The sequence below is a fragment of the Lagopus leucura genome, unplaced genomic scaffold (assembly GCF_019238085.1).
Source record: "Lagopus leucura isolate 7727_CA_CO unplaced genomic scaffold, USGS_WTPT01 Super-Scaffold_100002, whole genome shotgun sequence".
Lineage (NCBI taxonomy): Eukaryota > Metazoa > Chordata > Aves > Galliformes > Phasianidae > Lagopus > Lagopus leucura.
The window spans coordinates 58,993,196-59,020,538 of record NW_024962263.1 but is presented as its reverse complement, the minus strand read 5'-3'; the positions used below and the strand labels follow the sequence as shown (position 1 = coordinate 59,020,538).

The window sequence follows — 27,343 nt, the reverse complement described above, 5'->3', positions numbered from 1 at the left end:
ATCATATAGTCAAACCATCAACCCATGCCCACCATGCTACCAAACCACATTCCTCAGTGCCATGTCTACCTATTTCTTGTACACCTCCTGGAATGGTTACTCCACAGCCTCCCTAGGCAGCCTGTTCCAATGTCTCCCCACTCTTTCTGAGAAGAAATTTTTTCTAATATACAACCTGAACCTCCCCTGGCTCAACTTAAGGCCATACCTTGGGGATAGCTTCATTTTCACAGCAAGGTTTAGCAGTTTCATGCAGATTTTGTCAAGTACCTCATTTTGAAATATCAAAATACTTTTCTTGCCACACTCCATCTTTAGTTCTATTTAGAAATCGGGATCAATTTACTACACCTGGTATCTAGTCTTTGATTGTGACCATTACTGAATAATGAAGAAGTTGTTGCAGTGTGCTAAACTAGTTCCACAGTAATGGAGCTCGTGAGCTTATGGTTTCCTTTATGCCCGGAACCAGATGTGGGATATCCCTGTTTTCTGAAATATTCAGAATTTTGCATGTTATCTGTAAACTGTATTTAAAAACAAACAAACAAACAAAAAAACCCAAACAACCCAAAATCTGAGCAGCAAACAGCAATTAGAAAAAAACTTATGAAATAGTTGGCAGCATCACCTCCTCTAATGGAACGCAGTGTTCATTTATTTTTATCTTTAGTGCACAGAATTTCTGCTTATAAGAACAGCCTCTGAAGTTACCAGGTGTAACATAGCACAAGTGCTGAGTGGTGCTGCTGAGCCCAAGCAGCTGCTGCATTTTCCCTGTTTCAGTGGTGGACTTGAAGTTGAATAGATGCAGTGTAAGTATTTTTTCTGAATGCTGAAATGAATGGATTAGGTCACTCTTTTACTCCCTTTGTGTTTTCTCTCCGTAAACTTCTTAGAGACCTGAGTTTACTGCACTTCTTTGAATCTATTTTCTAAGAAAGTATTCATTGAACATAATTTATTACGATAGGTGTTTTTTTTTTCCCTCTCCTTATGATGTGAATTATACAAGTGACAGTTACTGTGCAGTTTAACCACTTACTAGTGGTAAGTAGTGGTGTTATAATGTGTGGTGGAGCATTTTACACATGCAAAGAATTGTTTGCAATCAAGGCAGAAGGGAACATGGCTGGAATAAATTTAAGTAGTGAACACAGTTCTGGAAACCATTAGGTAAAAGGGACCTTAGAGAAATCTAATTATTTCAAATTACAGCTTCGTAAAAATTGAAAATGTGATTTAGAAGGAGCAACTTAAAAGTAATAAATAAATTTATACTCTGAAAAATACTTTTTATGGAGGCAGTTTACCTTTTGTGGTAGCTTTTGCAACTTTTTTTCTGCAGTATAGGTCCTTGATAAACAGCCCCTTTTTACTCTTGAGATTATTCTCATCTTTCTCTTCTTTTAAAACACAAGATGAAAATGTATGAGGTATTTTGGTCTAATCAGGTAGATTTCATGATTTCATTTATTTTGTCTTTGAGATATAATTTGCTGTAAGTGCTGTCACAGAAAGGTGGCTTTCTACAGCTCTGTTAAGCTCCCTCAGTGGCTGCAGCCCCAGGACTGTGCTTGTCCGATCGAAGGTGGGACCAAACAGGATGGGGTCTACCAGGGAGGCTGACTGCTCCACTGAAACCATGCGGAGGTGGAGATTCCAGAGCCAGGATGATCTTTTTAGATGATTAGATTACCAGGTCTCTTCTGATGTGCCGTGTAGTGAGTCTGCAGCACTTGTGTTGCTGTGCTGCTGGAGCTTGGGGTTTTTGTGGTACCAGACAGGCAAAGATTGTTCCTTATAATCTATTGGGGCTTTCATGCTTTCATGCACGGGATAGAAACATTCTAAAAGGGATGGGTGCTGCAGCATGCATTAAGGAGAGAAATAGATCATAGAATCACAGAATTTTCCAAAGGGATTCATAGGGAGCATCAAGTCCAACTCCTGACTCCACACAGGACCACTCTGTGACGACAGATGGAGAACAGGAGAAAGATCTTTGAAAAATACCTAAGGTCATGGTTAGGGTTGTGATAACTGACCTTGGCTTAGTTCAGAAGTTGACTCGGGTTTTGCAGAAGCAGGAGAGGAAGGAAGCAAAATTGATGGACTTTAAGGGCAAGGCAATTGACGGACTTCAAATTATCCTCCATTAAAAAAATGGAAAAGGGGTTCTAAATTTCAGTGCTTGGTTCTTGTCAGCAAATAACAGATGTTCTGTTGTCTCACGGTTCTGTCTGCACTGAGAGATGCAGAAGGGTTTCCTGGTTCCCAGGCCCAGTTGGGGTTCAGCCCAACACCAAGATGAAGCACGTTTGTAGTCTATTCCTGCCTCAGTCTCATCCTTGTTCCTGACTGCACAGGCATGCAGGCAAACAGAAGCTGTGATGCCTTCTCAGAAATGCCCTGTTGTGGGTTTTTGAAGGATGAGGACTGGAGGCTCTCTGCAAAGAGTATCTTGTAGAAGGCATAGCAGATAGGAGCCCACTCTGTTATTCCAAGTGATAAAGATTTTGTGTTCATCCAGCACTGAGATGGTGAAGGTGTTGTAAAATGAGCGTCTGCATTGTTGCATGTGAGAATTTCTTTTTCATTTAACCACGTTTTTAAATTAGGAAGTTTCTATAATAATAACGTTAGAATTTCAAATCTTCTGAACAAGGAAGGAGTCCTGTGGAAATATGGCATATGTGGTCTGTTGCTGTCACTGTGTACAACAGGGCCAAGTTGGTGGCTGCATGAATAAAAATGTCATTCTGTCACTCTCCAAAAATTGGAATATTTGATGTCTAAACTTGGGTTCTTTTAAATCCAGTATTAGTCTGATAGTAACTGTATTGGGATTTTGTACTTTGTGCTTTGCTGCCTTGTATAAGTTTTACCCATTGCTTTTTTGTTTGCTTACTGTTGATTATATTTTATGTTTCAAATTCTGTTTTTATTCAAAGAAAATGTTACAAATGTTAAAAGATATTGTCAAAATCATAGATGCTTCACATCTAAAATACCAAAATAGTGTACTTTTCCATCAGTAATTTGACTGAAAATGTGCAGAAAACAGTAATTTTCTTATTAATACTTTGCTTTATGCAAAGCCTTTGAAGATTTTTTTCTGTTTGTTTTTGTTGTTGTTTCTTTCAAGGAAATTCTGGTTACAAAATTTTCTGCTTGATGAGACATCTTTTACTTTTGGATCCCTAATTTACATGCAAATGAGTAACAAAGTGTTCTTTTTACTGATTTACAACTTGGATCTTTTATTTCCTCAGCCATCATGTATGTCATGGGAGCACTCGGTCCTGCAGCTGGCTACTTACTGGGAGGACTTCTCATTGGTTTCTATGTTGATCCTAGGACAACTGTTTATATTGACCAGAATGATCCCCGATTCATTGGAAACTGGTAAGGGTCAAGCATTTTTCAGGGCTACTCTTGCCAACAGGGAATTGAGGTAGGGTGGGCAACTGTATCCCTTGAGGGCTTATTTAGGTCTACGGAAGGAGGTCAAGGAAGAAGAGATTTGTATTGGTTATTGCATGGTAGGTCTTGACAGAGAGGAAATGCTTGCCACAAAAACATCTGTGCAACATTTAATGGAAAAAATCTCCTGTTTTGGCAGTGTCAGGAGCTGCTCTGACTGACATGGTGGGTACTGACTGACAGCACTCAGCACAGAAATAGCCGGACAGGATACTGCTATGTCTGGGAGACCTTTGAGATCACTGCTGCCTAGGGTTGAGTCCTTCTCAGTAGAGGCTGGATACATCCCCTCTGGCTTTCCAGCACGTCTTTGATAGGGTTTTTCTGATTCTTGACCCTGGTATGGTATGGAGTACAGTTTCATATCTGGTGCACTGGATAAGTACTTGTCACGATGACATTTCACTCAGACCATATCTGCTTCTGTTTAACCTACAGTGATCAATCTTCACAGTTTGATGTGAAAAATTAATTCTTTGGAGTGTTCCTAGACCTTTGAAGATTTATCACTGCTTTATTTGCCATACTTAGCACAAGAGCATTGATGCACGGGATTGTTTGGATGAATTTTCAGTGAGAGACAGAGAAACCTGAGTGCTTGGTTAACCTGACCCTGGGGTTAGTGGCTCTGTGCTGTCATTTATATCTCATAGGAAAGATCTGTGATGTGAATGTACTGTAGTGTTAAAGAAGCACTCTGGCTAATTTTGAATAAAAGATTTTAAACCAGAGCAAAAAATTATACATTTTTATTAAAATTCTTATGCTTCACATGTGTTTAAGTATATCAGGTAGCTACTTTCAAGCCATTTACACCAATCTCTTCTGCTTCAGATGGACTGCCACTGTTGTTGGTTTACAGCTGGGTTTGGCTACATTTATAAGAGAGATTAGCCAGAAAAATGCCTGTCCTTCCTCATGGATTACAAGTTCAGCTCCCCTGTCTCAGAAGAGTGACTACCAGAGATGGGTCCCAGATATCCTACAAGAGTGGTTGTAGCCACTGAGCAGGAGTGGTGAGGGGTCATCTCATACAACCTGGCCTGTGCTTAGGCTTTGAGAACATCTACTGTGCCGGATCTTGCAAGTGAGACAGAGTCCTGTTTGCACATTTGGAAGATGTTATGTTAAACCACTAAATGGATTTCATGTATCTCCAGGGCTTAATATCACTTGGACAGGTATCTTGGTAATTTCAGTTTAGCAGAGGAGTGCCTGTAGAAGTGATACAAATAGGACTGAAGGAAAGGCAGAAAATCAGCTGCCATAGTTGTCGTGTTCTGTCCAGCTCAGAAAAGTCACTCAAAGTTTCCTTTTTCCCTCATGCTTGTTAAATCTGTGGATTGAAGAGTGTTCCAGTATTATTCTTTTGGTTTTGGCTCTCTATATTTTTTCTCTTAACTTTCTTAAGATTGTTGCCTGCTGTCACATCTCTCATAATTAAGTTTTGTGATCTGTGGTGGCTTCTAGTGATAGTTCAGTGATTTCAGAGCATCTGTGCTGCTTTTTTTTTTTTTTTTGGAAAGCTTTTTCTATTAAAACTGTGACTCTAATGGTGTGCCTGCTGGTCCTTTGTCCCTTGCTACTCAGTGATTGCCTGGTTGCAGAGCACTCTGGAAGTGTTGATTTTCATTCCATTGAAATTTATTTTCTGGGACTGTGACATTTTCTCCTTGCAGGGAAGTGCTGCGTAGCCAAGTTTATTTTTATGTATGCAATCTAAAAATTTGAAATGTAACAGTAGTCTAGTGCTGACTTCAGAGAGCTGAAGTGCTTTTCAAAAGTAGGGTGCAGTTGAGATAAGTTAATGGCCAGTCATATTTGAGATTTCTCAGCCATGTCTTCTTTGAAGTGAATTAATGTCTTTGATTTTCATCTTTTCTTTATTACAGCTGCAAGGTTTCTCACTTTACTTATCACAGGGACCAGTGGAAAAATTCCACTATTAAAGCAGGTTATCATTACAGACAAGATAGTAAGTAAAGCAGCTGTGATATATGGCAATAAGAATTGCTCTGAGGTCTATTTTTTTTTTTTTACTTAAGCTGTTCCTTTCTAAAAAGTATTTTGCATGTATTCCGGATGGGCAACTTTATCTCATGTCAGACCTGATTAAGTAACTGCTGCTTTTGGGGTTATTTCTGATCTGTTTCTTCCTTGTTTTGCACAGTTTGGGTTTACACACCTGGGTTTTTGTAGGTGCTCTGGACTAAATTATAGGCCAGCTGTCTTTGTCATCGTATCAAATATTGAAAACTGCTTTTTATTCAAGTGTGGTAACTGTGGACATCTGTTAGAAATCATTTGTCATGTTGTTGTCTTTAAAAATTGCTAATGTGCTATATAGGGATCTCGTTAGTTGTGGAGTAGCCCTTGGCGGTCTGTCAAGTGCTTTGAATCAACTTTTCTTTTGCTGACACTCTTCTGTTTGCCTAGTTCTGAATCTGTTTAATACTTGGAACTTCTCATATTGTCTTTCATCATCATTCCACGCAAGAAGTTTAAAGGAATTCCTTCAGCACTGTCTGGTCCTCCCCGAGTTTTAATTGCTTTTATCTGAGGTCTTTGGATTTCTGCAGATGCCTTTGAGGTATTCCACTGCATATTTTCTTTGACTTTAGAACATAGGAAATCAAGGGCTTTTTAATTAATCTGTAGATCCTATTCTGACCTCTCATTTTCTATCGTAGGTGTCTATTATTTTTTATATATTCTTTTGTCTGTTTTCCAGTTCTTTGATACTTCTCCAGGAAGATGTGAAATGTAGACAGTGCACATAATTACATACAGTGCTGCATTTGTGACATCTCCAGCACTTGGTATGCTTCCATACAGATCCCTTTGGATTTCAGTTTTATCTCACGATACATCACAAGGCCTTGTCTCCTTTGCTGTTTCCCACTGAGTGGCTTCACATTTCTGCCTATTATTGCCACAGATTGTTTCTTTGATCAGTGCAGCTTCTGCCTTTGAGATCCTGAAAGGGGTGTTACTGCATTTTTATACAGTCTACCAATTTATTACCCACCTGATAGTGCTGATTGATCCTCCTGAAAGTGTGGTTTCTAGCCTATGTATTCTGTTAGCTAAAATGAGTCAATAGAGGATTTTCTGTTTATGTAATATAAAAACAAGTGAAAACTTTCAGTAACTTAGATTTGCCTCAGAATAGCTCCTTGCATAATCTTTCTAACAAAAATGGTGTTACATGTGAAAGTTTGTTTGGTGTTTAACTTTGCATAACCATTATATATGCATATGAATTGACCTTTATTTAATGGTACAGTTTGTAATATCTTTGCATTACGAAAGTGTTGCCAAACATTTCTGTTTATTGTGCAAGTAATCCTGTCTATCTTGGACTTCTAAATGTTTAAAATTTGCACAAATATTTAATTATTAGCTTCCTGGAGTAGCTTCCTTTTTTAAGTGTAAAAGATGTGCAAAAACGTAAGATTTCACCTATGCACTGTGATATGAAATCAGAGTGCTTCAGACTTTTGTTGTTGAGTTTGGATATTGGAGTAAGGTGGCTGAATTCAATGAATGTTCTAGGTACTAGTGCAGAGTAGAATAGTGTCTATTGAAAATCTCACTTTCAATACATTGGAAGAACTCAAGGGTGACTTCTGAGGAGCTTTTCATTGGAAAGAGAGAGAGCTGAACAGTCAGTGCAGTGAAAAGTAGGCACTGGAAAGCAGAACAGATCTAGCTTTGATATGTCAATTTGGACATTATATCATGGTTAATGCCAAAGATAAATTTTTGTGTTCTCCAGAGGAATGCTGTATTGCTTTACTGCAAATTATCTAAGAAAGGCAAAGTAAAAGTGAACGTCTCCTTCTCTGAATAATTATCAGAAGTAGAAATATACAGGAATTCGAAGCTGACCCTATTTCATAAACCACTTGGTGGTTGCTAGATAAATACCTTTATCAGTAGAAAAGCCAACAGAAAAGTCTTCTAATTAAGTGTTTTAACACAGTGAAGGATCCTCTCCACTCCATTAATTTACTCTAATTTCAGTGTTGTGTATTTTGCAAAGATGTCCTTCTAGCTAGTACAGTCTGTAATAATCACTTTGGTATATTTATTTCATGTAATGTATTGCCTTTCATTTCTGTTCCTATCTTCTGGCATTAGGTGGAGTGGATTTCTTCTTTGTGCCATTGCAATGCTCCTTGTGATATTTCCAATGTTTACCTTTCCAAAAAAGCTTCCTCCTCGACATAAAAAAAAGAAAAAGAAAAAGAAAATGAACTCTGATGATGTTTCAAGTGATGATGAAGTCATGAAAGAGAAAGCAAATAGCAAAATACAAGCAGACAGTGCAGTTCCTGCTTCTATGGGATTTGGAAAGAATGTTAAAGGTGAGGTTGTTTTTAAGTTTTAAATGCTTTACATTTTGTGTACAGGTTCATCTTCTAGGGTTGTATGAAGTGTATTTGGAGGCAGAATTTTTACCTGTTGTATTTAATACTATGTTTTGCTACTGATGGTCTTTTAAAGTTATGAAGTGCAGTTGTGAGGGAAGAAATACTTACACTATTGAAGTGTTTACGTGCACTAGTGACAAATAGGTGCTCTGTTTGCTGTAGTTATATGATTTTCCTGTTTGTCATATAACTGTATGGCCTCTATTACCAGGCACTTTTGTATACCTTGCTGTATGCTACTGTCATACTTGCGTAAGCTATTCTTCATACAAGAAAGGCTCTTCTGAAAAAGAAGCAAAACAAGTAAAAAGAACTCTAGTAAGTGAGTTAAATTACCTTCATGTATTTAAGCAAGTTAACTGGAACAGATTATTTTATTTCTCATGCATTTCCCGGCTTTTGTGTGTTGCAGGCTATTTATTTTTTGATGGCTAGGATGAATTTAATCTGTGCTAATTCTGAAATGACACGAGTTGAAAGGGTTGACAAGTAACGTGATTTTTACTTTATTCAAAGTGTAAAACCTTAATGTGAAATTTGACAGCCAGTAATAATGATTGATAAAATGCCATAGGAAGAAATGCACTGTATTAAAAATGAATTGGTACAAGCAAATAAATTAGAAATTTAGAGTGTCATCTTGAATAGTATAGGACAAGAATAAATGAACCTTAATGCCACTGTATTAACGATGTTGTTTTGCCCACCTTCGCTTCCATTATATGAATGCTGCCTGTGCCATCTTTATGACATTCTAATGCAAACGGAACTAAGAGAAATCACAAAATTAATGTATCATTTGACATACGAAATCATTTGTATTCATTTTTATGCATATGTATCATTGTTGCACTGGGGTGGGACAGTGAGATATGTGGAGAAGGACTGGGGGGTTCTGGTAGACAAAAAGCTTGATGTGAGCCAGCAATATGCACCTGCGGCCCGTAAGGCCAACAGTATCCTGGGCTGCTTCAAAATAGAGGCAGCCAACAGGGTGAGGGAAGTGATTGTCCCCCTCTATTCTGCCCTTGTGAGGCTTCATCTGGACTTGTATTGCATCTAAGCCTGGGATCCTGAGCTAATGGAACAGGTCCATAGGAGGTACAGATCAGAGGACTGGAGCATCTTTCCTATGAAGAAAAGTTGAGGGAGGTGGGCTTGTTCCTTCTGGAGAAGGGTGCTGAGGGGACCTCACTGTGGCCTTCCAGTACTTGAGGAAAACTTATAAACAGTGATAGGACAAGGGGGAATAGTTTTAAACCAGAAGGGGAAAGATTTAGGTTAGGTGTTATGAGAAAATTCTTAGGGAGTGGTAAGGCACTGGAATAGACTACCCAGACAAGTTGTGAATGCCCCATCCCTGAAGGTGTTCAAGGCCGGGTTGGATGGGGCCCATCTAGTGGTTGGTAACTCTGCCCACAGCAGTGGAGTTGGAACTAGATGATCTTTAAGGTCCCTTCTAACCCAAACCATTTTGTGTTTCTATGACTGATAGATATTTCAGTGGTGGGTTAATGATCACTCCTTATATTGAATGAACAAATCCTAGCAATACTCAAACTACTGTAATTTTGTTTGCCCACGTGCATATTGGTTTCCTTTATGTTGCATTTATATATATACTCCCAGGGTAATTGAAGTTACTATTAGCTCCTATAGAAGTAAAAAAGAAACAAGCGTTGAGACTATAATTTACTTATATTGTTGTATTAACTTACAAAAGAAAATCTTTTTAAGGCACAGAGTGAGTAAAGTAAATCTCCAGTATCAGAATTTCAGAACTACGTTCTGTGTTTGTCTCTTAGTGTAAGATACTGGTTCCTGGTCCAATAATCTGCATAGAATGGCTCTGAAAGTGATAGAAATGTGAGAAAAGCATGTTATGTACTTCCTTCTTTAAAAATGGTATTCCCACATTATATACTAGTCCTTGTGTGTAATGTTTTCTCCTAAATCCATGAAGCTAGTTGTGTTTTTATTTTTTTCTTTTTTTTTTTTTTCTTTCTTTTTTTCCCAATTCAATCTTAGAGGCTTTTGTATATCAAAAGCAGTTCTGGCTTTTGATGTTCACGATTTTCTCACTAACCTGGGGAAGTGGGAAATATATCAGTCCCTGATGGGCTTCTTCCTTAACAATTTCAGGTCACACAGCAGAGGGTCTGCTTTAGCCCATAGATGTGCATGGAAAAGATACAGGCTGTCAGTCAAACCCTGCATCTGGATGAGTTTGCTGATGTGGGTTCTCTGTCTCTGAACGTAATTTCACCTTCCAGGTCATGTTGTATGTTCCTAAAGTGTGTATCAGCCTAACTGCGTACCATACCTTCTACTAACAGTGTCCTTGGTTACAATATTAATTATGCTGCCAAATTAGAGCTCCTTTATGTACAAAACATTCCATTTTCTCTGAAGAAGGAACTTCAGAGTGTGGAACATTGAAAAACAGCATTATATTCCGCATGTCAGAAGGAGCCAAGTGAGTCAAGATAACACAGAGGAAAGTATTTTCCTATAAGCTGATAATAGCTTTTCCATTAGGTGTCATTTACCTTAGCAAAAAGAGTCTGTGGCAGGAGCGTGCTATCATTTAATTATTTTTCAAGTTTAAGTGGGCTTTATGGAATGACATCATGCCTCAAGCTTCTCAGTTGATGTAATTTCATTTATAATAGGAAGGAGAAATAATCACGTGTCGAAGTCATTTAGCATTGCTCCTTCTGAGATGCAGTGTTCAATTTATACTTCCCACTGAATTTCAGGGCTTTCTCTTTTTATAGAATGTTAGGCAAAAACTCCACTTAGGCAGTAGCCGAAAGACTGGTGATTTAGTAGGTCACATCTTCCATTCTGTACTAATAAATATCAGTGATGTCCTAGTCTGTCATGACAGAGGTCAGTGCCATTAACCTGTAAAATCTGTGCATCATTGCTAGGAAATCTCTCATGGAAGAAACTGTAATTTGATATTCTGATCGGACATTGTCTTAACTGGGAAGCTTTGTCCTGCTGTAATTTGTCCTAATTTCATGTAAATTAATTTGTTATGTGAATGAAAAGGAATTAATAAGTTGTGATAGGAGAGGGCTAGGGTTATTTTTCCTGAAGTGGATGCCAGGATAGACTGAAGATGTAGGACAGGATTGGTTCCTGTTGCAAGTGTCCTCCGACTTCAGTGACCTTGGCTTTATTTTGGTCTATAGACCTGGGATCAGATAAAAATCCACCTTTGATTTTCCCATATTTCAAGACACAAGGAGCAGGAATTCAATCTTTTCTATTTATGTTACAAGTAAGCAATATGAAGGAGAGTGCTTCTGAGGCAAGTATCAAAAGCATTAAATAGGTTGTAAGAGGGGGTTTTGCTTACTGGGAGAAATTGAGGTAGTATGAATAATATGAGACAGAGAAGAGATATGATAAAGAAGCCATAATTCAATCCCATACATGCAGATTAATCATGAACTTAAGTAAACAGAAGCACTGTTTTCACTTATTACGTGGATACCCTTAGGGTTCTGTACCATGGAAACTATGCAGTCCCTTTTACTTACCACTATAATGAAGCTTGCTGTGCAATTGGGTAAAGGAGCAGTTTAAATAAAGCAAATGCGTATATTACTCATCTGAAATATTCTGTTCCAAACTAAGAGGTGTTACTTCCATACGTTTTCTACTTTTTAAATTTTATTTTTAATTTTTCCTCCCAATAAGTAAACCCATGTTATCTGCAAGCCCAGCCCATGTGCAATTTCCCTGTCTGTCTTTTGTGTCTCCTAGCTGTCGTATGCCATTCGCAGTCAGTCCCTACCAGGCTTGAGACAGGATAATAATGCTTGTCAGGATATCACCAAAGGTAAAAGAAATTCCTGGGGATGTAAAGTACTCAAGTGCTCCCCTGAGGAAACCAGCTGAAGTTTCCCCAGTGCACCAAGAGCAGTCAGAGAGAATCAGCACAAGAGGAGGGGATGCTGGGCTGTGTGCCCAGGTGAGCCCTGTAAATGTCAGAGTTCAGGAGACCAAGGGCTGGGTTACCTGCCATGCCACTCACCTTAAGCACGTCACTCCCCCTGCTGCTGGCTTGTGTCATCCTGGAGAACTCAAAAATAGAAAATGTCACAGCCCTGCAGTGATGAGCAGCATTAGCTGGAGTTTGAGAAGCTGCTGGAAAGCAAGCAAAGAGTCACATGTGACTGAAAGTGTTAATTTCCATTCTGTTAAACAAAACCATGGATATTTGTAGCACCAAGAGGATGGTGCTATAGAGCTGGATGTTTTATTCCCCCAGTTGTATTCACTCTACTACCTTTGGCTGGTAAAGGAACCAGGCTAAAATAAAATAAAATAAATTGCAAAGGAGCTGAAGTTGGAATTAATGTTTTTCTTTAATTAGAATCCTGTTTCCATTCTTTCAGAGTTTTGTTGAGAGCAACATTTACAAATAATTCTATTGCTTGCAGATTTTTCATAGGCTTATCCATCAATCAAGTAGTGGTCCACCATACCAGTGAAAGAAAATGGATACTGGCTAGAGATAACATATTTTCAGAGAGCAGGAGGGGAAGAAAAGTGCTACTAGACTCTCAAATGAGTCCAGCAAGGCAGGTTCCAATTTATGTTTAGTTACATACTATGTTATTAAAAAAAAAAAAGAAAAAAAGAAAAAAAGAAAAATGTTAAGATTTGAATTATTGCACAGTAAACGTATTTGCAGACATACTAAATGTTTGTTTCAGTTTCAGGAATGTAATTGGCAGAGACTTATTTGTTCAAATGACAGAATGAGTTTTGTTTTTACTACACACTTGGAAAAATGAGAGATGGTTTTCGAAGGCCTCCTAAAAATCAGAACTTGACAGGTTTAATAATGACCTTGAGATGAAAGAGTAGGCCTACAGCTAGTCACGCAAAAATAATGTGACATTGAAATGGTTTAAATGCATGATTGATTATATAGTACAAAGAGCCTTTAAAGATTTTATCTTTCTTGCTTCTTATTGGAATTAATGTGGTTGGAAGATGTGAGATTATTGTGCCTTTTTATCACAAGCTTCAGGAGTTCTGTTGCATAGGATTTTACTGTAATTGTAGGAGGAAAACAGAGAAAACTGAATTCCGTGAAAGTATTTTTATTTGCCAGATTCTTCATGTGTAATAACTTTTCCTTATACGTTCAGGAATCGCAAAGAGCTCCAAGCCTGAGTTGCTGCAGGTGGTCTGTGTTAGTGCTGCATATTCTGTTTTATTTCCTGCCAGAAATTAAAATAATCAGAATTGTTCCCTGGAGAATCTTTCACGTGAGTTTAAGAGAACTTGTGCTTGTTCCAAGGCACTCTAATTTTTATCTATTTAGCAGTACAAATCCATCTCAAATGTACTAATTAGTTTTCAAATTAGAAATGACCTTTAGGCTAGGTGCTTAGTACCCTGAAAAATATAAGTAGGAGTTAACAGAAAGCACAGCTCTACATCAGAATGCCAGAGCAAAATGTTCATTAGCTCTGCAGTTGTTTACCTAATTATTTCTTTAGTATCTTTTGACTGAAAATTCTAAATCATACATTCTTGCGAAGTTCAATTTTTTCAGAAAGAGCTAAACTTTAGCAAGTATTATGATCCTTTAAAATTATGGATTTAGAAAAAATCTTGGACTTTAAGTTCTGGGCTAAAGACTTTCCGTTTCTGCAAAGACCACTAAGTTCATCATCATAATTAAATGACATTTCTCTCTGTAGTGTCCAATCTTCTGAAAGTTGCTATTGTCTTTCTTCTGCATTTATCCAGCACAAGTGAACAGCTCTCTGCTATACAAAGCCTTTTATCAGACTTACTCAAAGTCACTCTTCCACCAACTGCTAAGCTAGGTCGTTATTATGAGGTTGAAACATGAAAGGCTATTTTCTTCCTGAATATTTTTGGGTTGTTTATAACAATTTTATGTTTTTACATATATGTCATACACCATCCTAATAGCCACAAAGTCCAGACATTGCAGTAGATACCAGCATGGCTGAAACTAATGCCATTCGCTGTTAGTAAACAGGCACCTTCACTTTTGTAAAAAGTTTTCAGTAGTGTATCTTTTTTAAAATTTTATTTGCTACAACTTTGGCAGAGAAGGTAGAGCTGAAGAAACATCTGCTCTCTGTAACTACCTGATTGGAGGTTGTGGTGAGCTGGGGTCGGCCTCTTCTCTTGCGTAACTGGTGATAGCACTAGAGGGAATGGTTTCAAGCTGCACCAGGGGAGATTTAGGCTGGACGTTAGGAAATACTACTTTTCTGAAAGAATGGTCAGGCACTGGAATGAGCTGCCCAGGGAGGTGCTGGAGTCACCGACCCTGGAGGTGTTCAAGGAACGTTTGCATTTTGTGTTGAGGAACATGGTTTAGTGAGAACTATTGGTGATGGGTAGATGGTTGGACTGGATGATCTTGTAGGTCTTTTCCAACCTTGGTGATTCTGTGATTCTGTGAACAGAGATGTCTCATCTATTTTCTGCATCTGAAAATGGAAAATTTTATTCTTGCTCAGCCAGTGTTGACACACAAAGAAGCTGGTAGGGGCCAACATGGAGTCTTAGAAGATGTTTATTTGGTTTTCCTAACCAAAGTTTTTACTCTTTTTGTTCTTCATTCCTCTTCATATGAGAGAAAAGACCTCGTAGATGAAGATGTGTTTGTTTACGGCTGGTATCCTGCATTTGTTAGCTCTGGCTCTGCTGTAATGAACTGCCTCACTTAGCTTGTGGTCTCACTGCCACCATTTCTGTCATCTCACAGTGAGAGCTGAGTGCTGCTGCCCAAGTTTCAAAACACTCAGTAGCTCAGTTTTCAGCAAAATCAATCCTGGCACTCTCTTTTGTGATTCCTTTCATCCAGTGGCAACAACACAGTTATAACTACTTGCTGCCGTTTCTTGGGAATGGCAATAAGTCCCATGCCACGTCTCTAGGGAAATGTTGCAGCAGCTGTCCTGTGTCAGCCATTTTCTTAAACTGCATCATCTTGCCCCATGAGAGGCTTTGCAAAAGCATCTTGGCTCTTGTTTCTTTGGTTTCTTTTTGCATCTGTGCCCTCACTGGCTAATCCAACGCAATCCAACCCCAAAATAAAAGCAAAATCTGGTGAGATTTGATGACTAATGTTTTTTTTATACCTTTGATGTTTTTTCTCTTTCATTTCCTCTTGAATAATGAGATTCATTTTGATCATTTGTATTTTGAATGTGTTATATCTGGTAATAAATACTGATAAAGTTTCATTTTGTTCTTGCTGCTCTCATGCAGTTTCAGCTGATGTACAGCTGTATCACAAGCTCCCATATATTCACAGTGATATTGTATTGCCACATACTTGTGTTTTCCCTTTTTTTTTCTCTTTTATACTATTGTAAACGGTGCTATAATAATTAAAAAAAAAAAGCAGTAAGTGATCAAAAATACTAAGATTCAAATATATGAGTGCTTCTTAATAAGACTTATTCATTACTTATTTCCACCAAATTTAGTATTTTTCTTCATAGAGGCAGCAAGAGAGCATTTGACTACATTAAAATGATAAACTCTGTTTGCACAATGAAATCAGTATAATTTTTGACAACTGGCATAAGCTAAGACTGGATGCAATCAGACAACCGCAGTGCTAATTTGCAGTCTAACAAGTTCTGACATGATGGGAGCCTAAACTCTGTTTGCTTTTATATGCATAACCTGCTGAAGTCCATGGAGTAAGTGACACAGATTTGACTTGATGACTTTTAACATCAGTAACATTCTCACACAGCAGTTTTGCTGTTCTGCACTTATTCAGCTGTTTATTTCTAATGAATGGTCATGTCATTGACTTCAGTGGGCTCTGGTTCAGGCAGTGTTCAGTTCTCGTGAAAAGTTAATGAAAAAACTCAGATCTTATTGGGCTGAATATACTTGTCATGGTTGGACACAACATGTGATCTTGGTATTAGCCCCAGGAGAAGAAAACCCAACCATTATTTAAAAATTATGCCATGTAATCTGAAAAAATTAACTCTTAAATAGAGTTATCATCATTTTGTGATGATAACTTGATATCACTATAGGACTGGATTAAAAGTACTCAAGTGCTTCTTATAATGACAGTTCTGAATTTCATGGGGTTTTGATATTTGATTTGAGGGTAATTACAACAGCTGTGAATGGTTTTTAAATTTAAGCTAACGATATGTGCTCATTTTTAATTGATTATTTTATTATCTCTTCTGGGAACATTAGAGTTGTGTGAGTTGTAGAGTTGTACATATGTAATGTACATTGAGATTCATTTATATTGACATCATTTTCTCAGTATGCTTTGTCTGCATGCACTGCAAATATTTTTTAATCATGTATAAAAATTTGTAGTCTAAAATCTTTTGTTTTCCTTTTCAAATTATAGTAATATTATCCCACTTTTCCAATGGTGGTCCTTTAAGCAGAGAGCTGCAGAGGTGTATGGGATTGTTTTTCCTCATGTGGAGTGCAAAATTCAGTATTGTTTCAGTAGTAGGTTGTGTGTTATCTCCTAGAGAACTTCAAAAGAAGACATCAGAACAATTCCTGATTTTCTTCTTTTTCTTACTGTTTTTCTCTGCTCTTTACTGTTACTGCGTAGGTCCTGTTTCTTCAGACAGTGTTGTTAAAACAGATCTCTGTTCTGTTTGTGAAAAATGGGACTGCAGCCCCAGGCAATGCAGTGAGATAGTGTAAGAACAAACAGCAAAGAGTGCAATGCAAAATATGCACTCTCCCTTCCGCTCAGCAAATGGAGCCAGATGCTAGCAAGCCATTATTTACAGTCCATCTCAAAGGAAATCAATTTGTTTTGTTCCAATTTGCTTTTGTTTTTCACTCATTATTTATAACATTCATTTGTCATTTTTGTCATTTTATAGAGCTTCCACGGGCAGCTGTCAGGATCTTAAGCAACATGACATTCCTTTTTGTGAGTTTGTCATACACAGCTGAGAGTGCCATTGTTACAGCTTTTATTACCTTCATTCCCAAGTTCATCGAGTCACAGTTTGGCATCCCAGCATCCAATGCCAGCATCTACACTGGTAAGGCATTGCCAATGAGTGTAACATTGCAAGGGTTGTCGTTCTTTGGCTGATGAAATAAATCAGTATAGGAATTAACTGAAAACATGGCTTTTAGGAAAGGTGATTTGATCCATCTTTGTGTGCTGGTTTGGGTATTCAGGCTGTTTGTTGATGTTTGCTATATTTTTTTTTTAGTAATGTGAACCAATTTAAATTGTTTGAAGGCTCTCAGTGTTTGTGTGTGCAGACACTGACCTTTTATAATACGTTAATAGCCTGTAGGGGGAAAAAAAAAAGCGAGAAAAGCAAACTAGAAAACCCAGGAGCGTTACTGTGATGTGTGTGGCTTAAAAGTCTCTTACGTGTTGTTATTTGATGTGAATTTTACTTCCTTTTTGATCTTGAAAATGTGCTAGCCTTTTTTTCTCCCTGGGGACCATTTGTTTATCCTCCCTCCCCTTCCCTTCCTCATCTCCCCCCCAGGTGCCTGTGCCCTTCTCCCCATGTCTCTGCCACCACCAAGCACCCAGCAACACGGCCTAATCGGGATGGCTCCCCAGGCCCTGATATTGCTGGGGCCCTGCTCTGGCAGCTGTGCCACTTCCTCTGCTGCTGCAGTGTGTGGCTAAATCCAATGCCTCCTTCAGCTTGGGAGTGTCAGTTCTGTAGCAAAGAGGGATGGCCTTCAGCTGCAGCTTCCCTAGAGCAGGGGGCCAGATTCTTGTTCAGAGTCATATCTATGGCATGCAGATCATCATGCTTCTCTCCTAGCTACATCAGAGGCACTCGTCTCCATCTCTTCTTTTCCTTTTCTAAGCATCTTTTTGCCTTCTCCTTACTCATAGAATAGCTGTTCATTGCTAATTCTCTGCTCCTCCATTCTTTCAGATAATACGCCTGACAAGGTGCAGTGGGGTGGAGAGTGAGTTGTGGGAGTGAAGGTGAGGTGCAAGGAGAAGAAAAAAGGCAGCAAGAGAAAGGGGGACAAGTCACTAAGACACATGGGAATCATTTGTCACCTACAGTTTGTGGAAAAAATCCAGAGTCTCTCTAGAGTGTGGAGGAGAAGCATTAGAGAAGTACCATGAGTTGACTTCTGTTTGCAAGCTTGCTGGAGTGAGGGCATGAAATCCCTGTGTTCTGTACATAAGGAGAAAATTTGATTGATGGAACCAAGGTTCTACTTGAAGTTTAGGCTATCTGCAGGCCCATAGGAGTTTGCTGTTTTCTAGGAAAACCTGGAAAAGGAAACTTGGAGATTCTGCATTAAATTATATTAGTTAATTTAATAAATAACATAACTAGTTTACAAAATTTTCTGGTTAGCAGAAGGAGGACTTGCAAATTATTCATATATCTGCATCTGTACTTCATATATACATATATATATATTATCATGCTGAATCTCCTTATATGTGAACAGTAAGAGTTTTGTATTAGTTATTTTGCATGCCACTGCATAAGCAGCAGTTTCTTAACTAAGTTTCAATTTATTTCTATTTTTAAACAAACACAGCACTGATCAGCAGCAAAAATTCTATGTGTCAAATTTTACAACTTGAACTTCTGCAGCTTGTGCTAAAATCTTGACTTGTTTGTAGTTGGGTTTAATTTTGACTTGAAGTTGCAGATAGATATTAGATAAATACACAAATACAAAAAATGTTATGTGCTTTGATAGAAGATTTACTTGTGAAAGAGTTACAATTCAAATAACTTGTAATTGGAAGATCTGCTGTATTGCAAAGCCCTGTTCTGGTAACTTCTGCTAAAATGAATACAAATACATTGGATCTACCATTAGTTTTAGGAAAGATGTAGGGTGTATCTCAAACAGAATCGCTTTGAAAATCTCTAGCTATTCCCTTTGGAAGTACAGCTCTGTTAGCAGATATTGCAGTTTTCTGTTAGCAGACTATTAGTAACTGTTAAGATCATCTTTTGCCACTGTGGAAAGCCTCAAGTGCTGCAGCATCCTGACAACAGCAAAAAGGACAAAGCCTGAAAATTGCTGACTGAAAGCTGATACTGCCTTGGAGCACTGTACCCAGGAGATTTTTTGGCACATGCACAATTCCTGAAAGCCAAACTGTCATTATGAAATGAAGGAAAGTGCAGTGCAACGGCTTATATCAGATCTTAAGCTTTATTCTTCTAAATGGCTTTGAAAATGAAGAATGCCTGTCCTGATTAGATGTACATGCTTGGCTTTGCCCTGCAAGCTCTTCTGGAAGTGCACTATAGTAGCAGCGTGCCTTTGACAGTATATCACTTCTGATTTCACATCCCCTGCAGAGGAGGAGAGGAACGCAGGGATGAAGAATTTGAGCTTGGGGCAAAAGAACTTCTCAGGCTTCCTGACACACAGAGAGGAATGAGTGCTTCTGTCTGCTGCTAAATCTGCTCCTGCCCTTCAAGTTTCTCCCACAGAAAAGTTTTTCCATCCCCTGTGCCAGTTTGCATGGAGGAATATTTCTTTCTATGTCCTTTCTGTAGGTTTGGCTTTACTTTTTTGCCTTCCTGAATGAGAGGCAGCCTTGGTGGGCAGTTTGTTCATGCTCATCTCCTCTTATTTATGTTCTGTTCTTCATGGTGTGGCAAAAGATGGCTGCAAACAGAAGCACAGAATGACTCATAATGGAAGACCCACTAACTTAATTCCTCACAAAATACATACATGTTTAGTTTCGACAAGGTGCTAGATGCACATGATGTTGGTTCTAATGAAAGGCTTTTCCAGTACATTCAAGAGAATAAGACAGAAAATATAAATTCTGGTCCAAAAGATGTTAAAAACTCAAAGCTATGTAAGGTGGAAGGAAAAATAAAAAAGATTACATTCAGTAAGCCTATACCTGGCCTTAGTTCATGTAACTGGTATAGCCAAAGTTTGGTCAATGGAATTTGATTCATCTGACACAGATGTTTTAGAAGACATCACAAGCAATTTCAGTCTATGTTTGGTGGGCACATGGGCTTCTTGTAGCATGGCAGGCTTACATGTCTGAGTTCCCACTTTCATCTAAAGAGAAGATTTTCAGAGGCAGCAAAAGGATTGGCATTTCTTTCCCTTGTTCATATTCAGTCATTGAAACTTGGGAGAGGTTACAGCTTTGAACTCTGTGAAAATAATTTAATTCTCCTCAAAGGACTTAGAAATTTAAGTTCTGTTCTTTTGAGAAAGACTTTTTGATTCTGTGAAGGGTTGTTATTAAGAATCTTCCTCATGAAATGACGCTTTATAATGCCATTGGTGATGAAGTATAATTCAGGTGGCAACTATTTTTACGTCTTATTTTTACTTTCACAGTTCTCAAAATTTTGATAAATGTAATATCTCCTTTACCTTTAGACAAATTAGCAGAGAATGAGAATGCTTTGCAGTATTATTAAAAATATTTTGAAGTAATTCTTTAAGAATTTGTATAATTAACGTAGCTCTTTCTCCTTAGACAATGCTGCCAAAAGTTATTCAAATTCTGTATTTATATAGAATGCCTTTATTAACAAAGGCCTTATTTCTCTTGTGTTATTGGGAAGCAAAGCCAATGAGAAGCTTGAAAGAAATTCTCTCACTTGACTACACCTCTGGCCCTGGGAAGTAAGGACAGCCCTGTGACATAACTGCCAGACAGCCACCATAAAGCAGCAGCAGCAATGACAGAAACTTAATAGACATGTATTTTGTAGCTTAAACTTACAGTGTTTGATTCTAGGATCTCAATTTCTTCATTCACGTTTGATCAGTTGACACATTGAGTGGTTGCGCTGGAATGAATGGGGCTTCTGATGTAGGAAGGCGCTGTTTCACTCGAGCCAAGCTAGCACAAGGCAGAACTCTCAGCCAGCTGCATGCATGTGCTGCCAGGTGGACAGGCTTCAGGGGTTCTGCCCTAGGTTAGCATCTATGCTTCACTAGACTTAATCATGAGAGTAGGAAGAGGAGGATGAATGTCCAAATTTGGATTTCTTCACATTTTTAGTGATTAGGAGCAATGTGTGTCCCTTATCTGCATGCTGAAATAAATACAAAGCAATGTTTCTGCTTGTTAATACAATAGTTCTCTTATAGTGCTTTGGCTGCTGGTAATATCATAAGGAAGCTTTTATTAATTCTTGGACAACGCTCCAGAAAAGTCTGACTCAGTTTGCTAGCTAGCAGAGAATCAGACAATGGAGATCTTAGTGCAACATTTGTAATCATCTAGTTAGGGAACTAAACAACTACTATGTTATTATTTATGCTATTTCTGTAGGTCCTGTTTTAATGTCACTCAAATTTCTTCCTGGCAGGTGTAATAATTGTTCCAAGTGCTGGTGTTGGTATTGTCCTAGGTGGCTACATTATCAAAAAACTGAAACTTGGTGCAAGAGAGTCTGCAAAGCTGGCCATGATCTGCAGTGGTGTGTCTTTGCTGTGTTTTTCAACTCTCTTCATTGTTGGATGTGAAAGCATTAATCTAGGGGGAATAAACATACCTTATACGACTGGGTAAGTACCTTTGAATCAGTGGAGTTTTCCAATAAACCTGGTAACAAAATGTAAATGCTGATGGCTGACATTCTGAAGAATCCGCACAATCAAATTGGGATATGATATTATAGTATGAGCACATACTGTGTGGTCCTTTTTTACATCTGGTTTGTAATGAAGCCTATGCAGTAACTCACCTCTCTGATGGATGGGAAAATATGTTAGAATGGACTTCAGTAATTTTCAAAGGAAAACACTAATACGGTGTATACATTGCTCAGAATTTAGTGTTTCGGAATGCTTTCTGTTTATGAAAATTGTGAAAATACTAAAGAGATTGTAATGTTTATTTCTGAATAGGTTTGTTTAATACCTTAGGTCTTGAGTCTTCTTGGGCATATGCCATTGATGTTAGTGGTGTGCACTGCTTCTGAACCCCTTACAAGTTGTACAAACACCATCCATTTCTTGCCAGGGATGCTGACCTGAATATAACCTTTAAAAAAGACTGTCAGAAAAAATAAGATACGGATGTGGGAAGATAGTGGATTTAGGCTGTGACATCAAGAAAAATAAAAAAGGATATTTGGAAGCAAGAAAGTGTAGTAAAATTTGTGAGAATATTATCTCCCTAGAAAGTAGTTTCAAGGAATCCTGATCATGAATGTTTTTTACTTTCTTATTAAGCACATTAACTTCTTGTTAAAATTCCTTTCTTCATATAGCTTAAAAACAGGAACAAACTAAGAATTTGAAGAGTGCAAACCTATCTGAAGCAGTGTTTTTCACTTTGCTTCTACATCTGAGACAGTGTTTGCCTGTTAAATAAGACTGTTGGGTATCAAAATCATTTGAATGTCTTGCTTTCAAAGCTCTCTCAGCTTTGTGTGTATAATTTTGAGGATTGGAAGAGACTGGGAGAAATGTAGGGCAGGAAAATAGATAATCAGATGGATGAAAAAGAACTGAACTGGGGCAGTGAGGAAACCAAATGAAAAACACAGAAGATGAATGGGAAGCAAGGGAAGGAGAGAATAGGACAGTTTACACAAAGAATATTTTGCATTGCCTGATGCTATGTGTTACTGAGTTGCTGTCAAATGATAATTGTAGGGCAAGGAGCAAGAGAAAGCCATGAGCTGATGGAAGGCTTGTGTGCTCATTAGTTTTCTTAATAACCTAGAGTGAAAGCTTGATGCCAGAGGGCTAGCTCTGGAGTGGAGTAGCATAGATGATGAATCCTGGTCTGAGAATAGGGAAAACAGAAAATGGGAATAGAAGGTGGTTAGAACACCTTGACTGTCCATTGTCTGGTGATGTTTATTGTCAGCCTGGGGGAATAGATGAAGAAAGGAAAATTATTAAGAAATGAAATGTAAATTTTATTGTTCCCCTACTCTCCATCTACTCTTCACTCCTGATGCCCGATCTGGAGTACTGTGTCTGAGTCTGGGGTGCCAGCACAACAAAGCTAATGGAACAGGTCCAGAAGAAGCAAAGATCAGAGGGCTAAAGCACCACTCCTGAGAAGGAAGGCAGAGGGAGCTGGGCTTGTGCAGTCTGGAGAGGAGAATGGTCTGGGGAGACTTCATTGTGGCCTTCTAGTACTTACAGGGAGCTTATAGACAGGAGAGAGACCAACTTTGCACAGGAAGATAGTGACAAAACAAGGGGGAATTGTTTTGAACTAAAAGAGAGGAGATTTAGATTAGATACTAGGAGGAATTTTTTTACTCAGAGGGTGGTGAGGCACTGGAACAGTTTGTCTGGAGAAGCCGTGGGTGCCCCATCCCTGGAGGCATTCAGAGCCAGGTTGGATGGGGCTCTAGGCAGCTTGAGCTGGTGGGTGGCAGCCCTACTGCAGGAAGGGGTTGTTAACTGTATGGTCTTTAAGGTCCCTTTCAACCCAAACCATTCTGTGATTCTCTGAAATTTTTTGGAACTACTAACTGAACTGTGGAACATGAGAATGTCCCTGTCTGGTTGATGAAAAGGCTGCTGTTTTCTGCCAGTGAAAAGGTTATTTAGTTTAAATCTATTTCTAAATCAAAATCAGGTAAAACTGTTGTTACTGGAACATTCAGATTAGAATTGTAAGTGCATCTAATTCATTTCTGTGGTAATAAATACATGAATTGAAACTGAAGTCTCTTCACAGCTGTTCTGCAAGTATAATCACATTAGTTCTTGACCACCTTCATCTAATTCTTCTTACTGGTACAAAAGATGAGACTTAGTAATTACAGATTTTTGTAAAGTACTGATGTGTGTCAAGTCTTTAAAATCAGTATAAAAATCTGTGCTTAGACTAATGTCATCAGAAACTGAGAACTGCTAGCATGTGATAAAGCAGGATTCACGTGTCTGAAGCCTCAGCTCTGTGTAAGTTTTCTAGTGCAGAGATAAAAAGGGGTTAAAGATGGTAATAAATAAGCAGTACTAATTATAAATTCACTAATTATAAATTCACCTATAAAATCACCTAAATGTGATGTGACAAATATTCTTTTGTTCATTGTGGTCAATCATATAATTTACTTAGTAAGGAAGTCTTCTACTCAAACATCGAAGAAGGTAATTTTTATGTAACAAAAAATCATGCTTTCATTTTGAGGTTTAATAAAACAGATACTTTGTTCTCTAGCTCCAGTGCTGTTCAGTGTGCATCATTGTACATGCTGTACATTGTACATGCTGTACATTGTACATCAAAGCCCGTTCAGCATGCCTAGATGAGAAATGGGAAACACTACAGCTGGTTTGGTTCAGGATAAATCATCGTCCACGATGCTCTGCCTTACCATGACTGTGCCGGGTCTGATGTCTGGGCTACCTGCTCTGGCAGCAGCCTGAGGATCTCAGCTGCATTGGGCAGTATAGACATACCATACAGCACGGACATATCGTGGAGTCTTCTTTGGACTAGTATGTTTAGTTCTACTTTCTTCTTGTCTTACATTTAAAAAGGTAGTTTTTTTTCCTTTGATGAACTGAGACAAGCCAGTATAGAAGAGATAAATAAGTTGGGTTTTAGTTAACATAGAAATATGTGCAAATCAGTAATCAGAGATGTAGGCAGTGGTATGTCGTAATTCAGAATGTTTCATAACTCAGTATTTTTCTCACTGTACCAGCTCAGGGACCCTGGAGGTGCACACAGATTAGAATACATTTGCAAAAATTCTCTGCTTTTTTATGCTGGAGACAAGCAGTTTTTCTGTTGTTGGTGTGTCATCAGCAGTTCTGCTATGAGGAAGGTCAAGGACACCTCTGCTTTGTACATCTCAGCATTTCAGAATCTGTTGTTCGGTTCCTCAGCCTTGTCTCTGAGGGTGTGTTTGATATTTGATATAATGAGCCTTGTGCCAAGCTCTGCTGTCTGGCAACCATTCTCTTGCATCATAATAAACATCTGAATGGGAAGTCCTAAATCTGTGAATGGTCTCTATTTGCACAGCACAGAAGTGCTTGCTGAGGTTCAGATGGAACCTCCTGCGTTCCAGTTTGTGCCTATGAACTCTTGTCCTGGCATTGGTCACCACTGAAAGGACGCGGACTCCATCCTCTTTGCACCCTCAATTTGGATAGATTTATACGCTGTTGTGATCCCCACTGAGTCTTTTCTTCTCTGGTGTGAACAGCCCCAGTTCCCTCAGCCTCTCCTCACTGGAGAGGTGCTCCAGTCCTTTCATCACCTTCAAGACCTTTCACTGGAATCTCTCCAGTACATCCAAGTCTCTCCTGTGCTGTAGAGCCCAGACCTAGACCCAGCACTCCAGGTGTGATCTCACAATTGCTGGCTAAAGAGGAAATAGCAGAGAACAGCTGCTTTGGAGGTTTGTAGACTTGTTCTTTCCATGTTTTGAGATATTAAGTAACTAAAACAAGCTCCCAGGGAGCTCATAATGACAGATTCCGGGATTATTTCAGTTCCATCTCTCATATTTCTGGCATGTATTCAATCAAAACAGTTCCTTCTGATTGCTTTCTGTCGTTTTAGTATAATTAAAGTTTAATTAAAGCATGTAATTGAGTTACTGAGGCACTTTATATAAGAAAAAAGAGGAATTCTTCCTCTTGTACTCTTAGTTTGTGTTTCTGTTACCCTTGTATCTCTTTCAGACTTATCAGATCTCTTAATTTAGAATCAGTGACTAATTGGATCAGAACAATGACAACAAAGAAGGAATCCAACTAACGCAGTGAGAGGGTCCCTTGTTTGACAGCTACACAAAATTTGCTTCATTGCTGCAATTTCAGCTGCTTGCCAAGTAGAAGCTGCAGATCTCTGCCTTTCAGAACATCCTAGGCCTTAAAGCTTCAATACCAAACCAAAAACATTGCCACCAAGTTAGCTCTTTTGGTCATATAGCTCAATTTTAAGGTTAGAGAAATTGTGAGAGATTTTCTTCTCTTGTTTGTATTTCCTTCCTTAGTGTACGATAATGTTGGTTACTGCAGCAGTCCAAATAATATTAATAAAAGCATGTCCAAAGCAACTCTCTGTTTTTAGATGTTACCAAAAGATAGTCAGGCATTGGTTTTGTTTATCTTCATTTCATTTAGACTGTAGTTTCATGGATGAAGGTCCACCTTTTTCCAGCATCTGTGCATAAACTGCCAGCATAAATGGGGTCTCAGGACAAGTCTGAATATCTGAAATAACAGGTCACAGCTCTAAAGATTCCAGACAGTATGTCCTGCCTTATTATTTCCCTTTTCTTGCTTTATTCTAAAGCCACAAGCCTTCCACAGAGCAATGGTTGTAGAGGAGAACAGAATTTAGACAATGTTAGGAACGAGAGTTGCTTTTTTCTTTTTTTTTTTTTTTCATCAGCCTCATCTAATAAAGGTCTTCTCTTCATTATCTTTACCAATAGTGAGTCATGGAGACACAGAACAGTCTCCCTGAGAAGGGAGCAAATGCAAAAATTGAGTTTTATCCTTGCATGTTTAACAAACCTGAAGTTAAATGAAAAGAGCAGAGTCACTGCCTGTAATTGAAAGAATAGTTCTGGCAATGTGTCTTTTGGGGCTGGTCTCTGCCTTTCTGTGACGGATGTCTCAGATGAAGCAACACTGTGGGTTGACAACATCTGTGCCACTGACACAAGTGGGGCAGGTGTTCCTCATATATTCCATGTATCTATTGCAGTGGATGCACTGAAAGTAAGCTGCTTTTTTTCATGGCACAGCTCACGATCAGGACTTAATAGCTCTGGTTCAATTTACTTAAGAACCTGCTTTCTCTGACCAGTGCGGGTAAATCTGTGATGTGCTCTGCAGCAATTCAGAGCTCACTGCTCTGTTTTCCTTTGGTGAAAGTAGGCAGCCTCCTAGTGTCAGAAGATGCTGGTTCAGCTTAGTGATGTGAAAATATGTGCTTCTACTAGTGGGAAAGGTATTCACAGAGATCTGTCATAATGTGTGCTGCTATATAGCAGATGATACATGATGGAAATGGGGTTACATGCATTTTTGTCAGTAGAGATTTCAAGTCTTCAGCATCCGTAGTCCTTCATTAGTTTCCGATCATTAAAAGAGGAATGAACAGTGGATGAAGACTGAAGGTAATAAAGATGAAAAGACTCTTAAAAATGTCTACTAATGAGCTTTTTGAAACAGCTAATGGCTGATTTTTTTTTTCTATTACACATTCTAGAGAGAATAAAAAAAATCTCTTTTTACACAAGGCATTTGTTTTAAGCAGCAAAAAAAAAAGGCAAGCAAATACCCACAATAAACCATACTGTAATTTATTTGTACAAGAGGTGATGAAAGCTGGGGAGACACCTTGCAGTAACTTGTTAGTAAGTTGAACGTATTTGCTTTGCGTATCTGTAAAGTTAAATCTTCTTTCCGGCAAAATAACGAAGTCCCTAAGATTAAATTTT

At 38.5% G+C, this 27,343-nt stretch overlaps 1 protein-coding gene across 1 annotated transcript in view; it reads left to right on the top strand.

Annotated features, from left to right (window-relative positions):
* The window catches only part of SLCO5A1 (solute carrier organic anion transporter family member 5A1), a 72,694-nt gene that overhangs the window by 27,006 nt on the left and 18,345 nt on the right, over positions 1-27,343 (top strand). Inside the window, exons 3-6 of the mRNA XM_042869490.1 lie at positions 3,276-3,408; positions 7,630-7,856; positions 16,829-16,993; positions 21,269-21,467. Of these exons, the coding sequence (XP_042725424.1) occupies positions 3,276-3,408; positions 7,630-7,856; positions 16,829-16,993; positions 21,269-21,467 (724 nt within the window). The remainder of the gene's footprint in view (positions 1-3,275; positions 3,409-7,629; positions 7,857-16,828; positions 16,994-21,268; positions 21,468-27,343) is intronic.